This window comes from Carya illinoinensis, chromosome 2 (assembly GCF_018687715.1).
Source record: "Carya illinoinensis cultivar Pawnee chromosome 2, C.illinoinensisPawnee_v1, whole genome shotgun sequence".
NCBI classification, from domain to species: Eukaryota; Viridiplantae; Streptophyta; class Magnoliopsida; order Fagales; family Juglandaceae; genus Carya; species Carya illinoinensis.
Genome location: NC_056753.1, coordinates 7,131,614 through 7,137,007, shown reverse-complemented (window position 1 = coordinate 7,137,007; position 5,394 = coordinate 7,131,614). Strand labels below are relative to the sequence as shown.

The following is a 5,394-nucleotide window of genomic DNA, read 5'->3' as shown; positions in this document are numbered from 1 at the left end:
CAAAAAATAAAAATAAAAATAAATTTTGCTATTCATTATCCTACGCACTACACTTATTTATATTTTTTTAATATTTATATTTTTAAATTAATTAAAATTTTCTACTCATAATCTAAAAATACGTGAAATGAGAATAATGAATATAATTTTTTAATAATAATAATAAAAAGTTATACTCTTAGCGGTGAAATCTGTCGGAAAGCTATCGGTGGCCTTGGCAGTTCCCTTCATTTAAAACCCCATTTTAGGCCATAGTCACAAAACCCTTTCCTCTCTGTTCAGTGGCATTCCTCCCGTCGTCGTCGTAGATCTCTTCTTCTACTCTACTGAGAGTCTGAGGCCGATAATCACAGGGCTGGGTCAGTGGTGGTGTTGCCGAGAAAATGCTGTCCCGAATTGCAAAACTAAAGCCTCTAGGGTTGTCCATGGTGTCCTCCTCCTCCTCTTGGAACCACCAATTCCTCCAACGATGCTCAGTCAGTGGTACCGCTAAGGGCAAAGGCAAAATCAAAGCCGGCCAAACCTTAAAGCGATTCAGAACCAATACCAAAAAGGGCGCTACCGAATCTATAACCGCCGGAGGATCCAAAAAGCCGTTCGAACGAGAAGACAGGCTCGAACACCTCTGCCTCAATGCTCCCACTCCCGTCCGATACCTGAACCCGAGAGAAAGAGCACGCGAAGCCAAGCGAGAGAAGTTGGGGCTTGTCAACAAGGACCGGCAGCGAGAGCTGGATTTGATGAAGAAGAAGGACTACAAGCAAAAGTTGGGTATCCCGGAGACGCCGACTATTATTGGGACTCCTGGGTTGGATCTGATATCGCTGGGACTGGTTGATGCCGACAAGCTTCCCCAGTATGAACTCACTGTGGAGGATGGGCGGCGACTGGCCAAGGAGTACAGTAGGGTTCTTATGAGGCGCCACCGGACCAGGCAGGCCGCCGAGTCCAACCTTTTGAGGTTGAAGAAGGAGGCAATCGAGGCCCTACCGGAGGATTTGAGAACCGCCGCTTTGGTACCGGACCTGACTCCTTTCCCCGCGAGTCGATTCATGGCTACTTTGACTCCGCCAATTGAGGGTTACATTGATAAAGTCAAAGAAGCGGCCAAGAAGAGTAGCGGGAAGGAGAAGCTCAGATGACACTCCCACACCCCAAGGTTAAACATTTTCTTTATAAATAATTTTTTCCATTAGATGTTTTGTAAGTATGTATTTGCTTGTGTTTCTTGCTAGGTTTGGTTATTAGTAGTGATAGATGAATTGGGCGTAGTTTAATGATGGCCACCAAGATCCGCGGGTTCATATCATTTAATGTAATGATAGCCTATTCTTGAATGGAAGTTCGCCATTGACCTATACGATTTTTCTCCATTGGAAGGAATCATCAGCAGCAACTGGCGTAATAACCTATAGGCCAGTGACCGGTCACTAGACATAAGACATGTTTGCTCAAGATAAACAGTAATGTCTATCTTAGTATGTTTGTTAGTGTTGTCAGAGCAGCTGAAGATTAAGTATAGCATAATTTAGAGGGAAAAGACATCGGAGGTTTTCTCTTTGACATCAAATGAGCCAATGTTGATTCAATCTGTATTTCAAATTGAAGTACGTAAATACAACCTTATTTATTTAATGACGGCTCGTGTTAGTTGTTATCTGTTCTTTGCCACTATATATTTTGCATGATATCAAAATACGTTTGGTGGGTTTGGATGGCCGGATTTGGGGAGGAGGATCTTGGATTTGGAGCTTCAAGATTCAAGTCTCTTGTGTTGGATCATATTTCAAAATCTTGATTTGGATTTTGCCCCAAATCCATACCAGGTTTCAACCCTTCAAAATGTTCCAATCTCAAATTCCTTTATTTTTTAAGGAATTTGAAATAGACATTCTTAATCTCTTGATTTAAAATTCAAGTCCAAATCCAAATTCTTTTATACAATTGCAATCTTTAGTGATCAGTTCAGGGAAATTTCCAATGAGGAGAGAGATTTTTTTTTTTTTTTTGGCACTAGATGTCCAGGATCAATGTCTCAACTAATCCTGGGGGTGCATAGGCACTCGGCAAGGAGTTTCCCGCAAGTACATCTCGAGTAATTCAAGGAGAAAATCCTCCAATCAAATGGCCCCTAGAGATTGCTTACACCGAAGGGGATTTGAACCTTAAACCTGAGGAGAGCATACCCCCCAAGCCCAAGGCCTTTACCACTTGAGCCAACCCCCAGGGGTTTCCGCTGAGGAGAGAGTTATGATGTGATAGTTGCTATTTTCTTTTGTTTTTCGTCAACAACACTTCCTGTTTAGGTGACTAATATTTCCAGATTGGCTCCTTGTAAGGGTTTCTAGTTCTTAGTGGGTATTTTTCTCGTATGGCTGGTGTACTTGGGCTATGCCCATTGTTATTATTAATAAAATCCCCATTTACTTATAAAAATACTTCTGGATTGGCTGTTGAACTGAGATGGTCTTGGGCCAGATGAGAACCAAAAAGCTTCATTTAGTTGTTGTGTTATGAAAATCATCCGAAATTGGTTCTTGGGCATGTCATGTTGCTTGCTAAAGTATTACCTTTTACTCAAAATAAGACGTTTGTGTAAGGGCACATGCTTACATTCGTTATATGTTTATCTGCTGTATTCTATCTATTTGTATGATTTATAATGCTATCCCTTGTGCGGCAGAATGAGCTATGTTTGTGAGCCTGGAGAACTTCAGTCGTTTCACAAGGGGCAAGTAGAGTCTTAAAGCTGTGTTTAAGGGTTCCGGTGGGCAGCAAAGCACTAATGGGCTGATGCAATAAACTTGCTGAGTTTAGAACGATGCCTTTTGGTATCTAGAACGTTATTTTTTTTGTCTGGCTTGTTCAACTTAGAAATTTTTCCAAATCAATGTATTTAGATTATGTTCAAATCCATCGTGATGGACATTTATTCTCAATCCAGGGTTTGAAGGAGCATCAAGGGAAACTATTTCCTGTTTAAACAATACTGCTCGAATGTCGATGTCGTAAAACAATCTGAATTGTCTCCTCTATTTCTTAGAACATATGAGAGTCAAATTGCAAAACATCAATCATTTGGAGTCTTCTAAATTATTTTGGAAACTTTTATAGTTAGGGCTAGGTTGCCAATGGTCCTAAACAAGTGGATAGCCACCTTCCCCACCCTCGATTGGGTGGGGTGGCCATTTTCCATCTCACCCGTAACTCTAAACCCTGCATGTCCTTAATCGCTAGAATGGTGGGTGAATTTTTAAGGCCACCATCTGGCTCGTTGCCATCTAAATCCAAATCATATATCTTTGAACCCCCCGACCATGATGTCAAACCCTATAAATAATAAACCAGAGTGTCAAATATCAAACCATGAATATCAACGCGGCATATCAAAACCAAAGATCAGAATCAAACCCACGATCGTGGCAGTAGTCGGTCTATACACATGGAGATCCCTGGATATGTCCATGGGTCTTTGTGCTTGGAGACCCGTGGTCGTGATTGTGGGTCACTCTGCATGGAGACCCACTATCGTAGATGTTGAGTTTTTAAAACAAATGGGCAAGGGGCGAGTGGGTTAATATTCATTATGTGATTCATCTGCCTGTCTACCCATATTTAATACATAAAATAACTATGTTTATATTCCTATTATAAATAAATATTTCTATTCATCTTTGAGTGGCCAAGCAAAATGTTTGGGATAACGGCTGAATTGGCCCTTGTCTACTCGACCATGGGGTGGGTGCCAATGAATTGAATAGGGCGAGGAATGGAGCCAGATGGGGTGAAAATCTGCGTGTCTACTCGTATAGGCGCCTGTACTTGGTCATTTCAAACTCATGGAGAGCATATGCTAAATCACAAGTTGTCTAGCATGATTGGCCAACTGAAAATCACATTATTAATTGGTCAATTCTTTGTGCGAACGATTCTTAAACTCTCATATACTTTGCTTTTAAGATTATCTTTTGATCTTTTTTTTTATCTGCCTCCTTGGTCAATTAATATGCACTAGAGATCATGAGTCTTCACTAGGTAAAAGTTGTCTCATCTTTCTCAAGTGAAAATGGACTTGTTTTGTAGTACTTGTAATTTTATTTCTAGAAAATATATTAGAAGTAGATTTTATAGATTCTTGTTCTTATAATGGAGACTACGTATAACATAATCTTATGTGATTAGTGCATGACTGAATTAATAGGTACACTTAATTTGATTTTTAAGTTATTAGATAGGGGGATAAGCAAAGATTAGAACACCTAGCACACCGCATATGCCTTCAGACTAAGGGATGATGGAAAGGGAACATGCTAGTCAAAAGTTAGTAGGGGAAAAGCCTTCAGATCAAATGTCGTGGCAAGAGGATGAGAATATCTCAACTAGAAAGGAAGCAGATGTATTTGTACAATCTGCCATCAATAAGTAAGGGAAGCAGTCTCTGCTAGAATCAAGGAATTCAAATTGTGTAGCCAAGAAGAAAGGAATGGCTATAAACTTGACTAATAATATGTCTACGATTCCCTCATCCCATATGCCTCCATTCAAGTGAGTTGTCTAGCAAGTGATGATGCACCATTCCCGCCATCCTAAATAAGTCTAAATTTCAAATCTCCTTGGATAAAAATAATCTCTAGGAGCTATCAGATTTGAAGATTTTTCTCTTGAATTACTTAAGATGCACTTGCGAGAAACTCTTTGCCAAGGGCCCATGCAGCCTCAAGATTAGTTGGGACGCTGTTCTTAGACAACTTATGTCAATAAAATAAAAAATAAGAGAGAGAGAGAGAGAGAGAGAGAGAGAGAGAGAGAGAGAAGAAATTTCTTTTCAAAAAATTCTAGCCAAAGTTCATCCAGATCATATCACCAACTCAAAGTGTTTTTGTGCCTGGAAGGCAGGGCCGACTCAATGGCAAGGCCAGTTAGGCCATTGCCTAAGGCCCCCATTTTATGTAAGGCCCATAAAATTAAAAATGAGATATTTTTTTCTTAATATTTTTTTTGAAAAAAAAATAAAAAACCATTTCATTATATAAAAGTTTAAATAAATTTTTTATTTTTCAATATGTGCAAGACCCCATAATACTAAATTTAATATTTAATGTAATGAATTATTTATATTTTAAATAATTTTTTAAGATCTTACTAAATTGAGGTGCTAAATTTGCATTGAGACCTCATTTTAAGTTGTAGTATTCAATATAAATTCAAAAAAATTAAAGATTTTAAATAAAATCTCATTTTATTGAAAATTTTAAAAATATTTCATACAATAATTTATATTTTATTGTATTATAATTACGAATGACTAACTTCAATTCCGCCTTAGGCCTCAATTTATATTGAGCCGCCCCTGCTGGAAGGTTAATGTCATACAACATGATTGTGATATACAAA

The 5,394-nt window shown here is 38.7% G+C and overlaps 1 protein-coding gene across 2 annotated transcripts; it reads left to right on the top strand.

Moving 5' to 3' along the window:
• The first annotated feature begins 223 nt into the window (after positions 1–223).
• Positions 224–3,047, top strand: LOC122299416. Of its 2 annotated transcripts, none has more exons than XM_043109693.1 (2): positions 224–1,159; positions 1,236–1,657. In XM_043109693.1, exon 1 carries the CDS (start codon positions 384–386, stop codon positions 1,140–1,142), a length of 759 nt encoding a protein of 252 aa, XP_042965627.1. In that variant the 5' UTR covers positions 224–383; the 3' UTR covers positions 1,143–1,159; positions 1,236–1,657. The 2 variants fall into 2 exon arrangements, with proteins under 2 accessions (XP_042965627.1, XP_042965619.1); XM_043109685.1 differs by lacking the exon at positions 1,236–1,657 and adding an exon at positions 2,684–3,047 and having other exon boundaries at positions 225–1,159.
• Positions 3,048–5,394: the final 2,347 nt, after the last annotated feature.

Coding starts and splice junctions, on each gene's coding strand:
- LOC122299416 (XM_043109685.1), top strand. CDS start 384: ATGCTGTCCCGAATTGCAAAACTAAAGCCTCTAGGGTTGTCCATGGTG.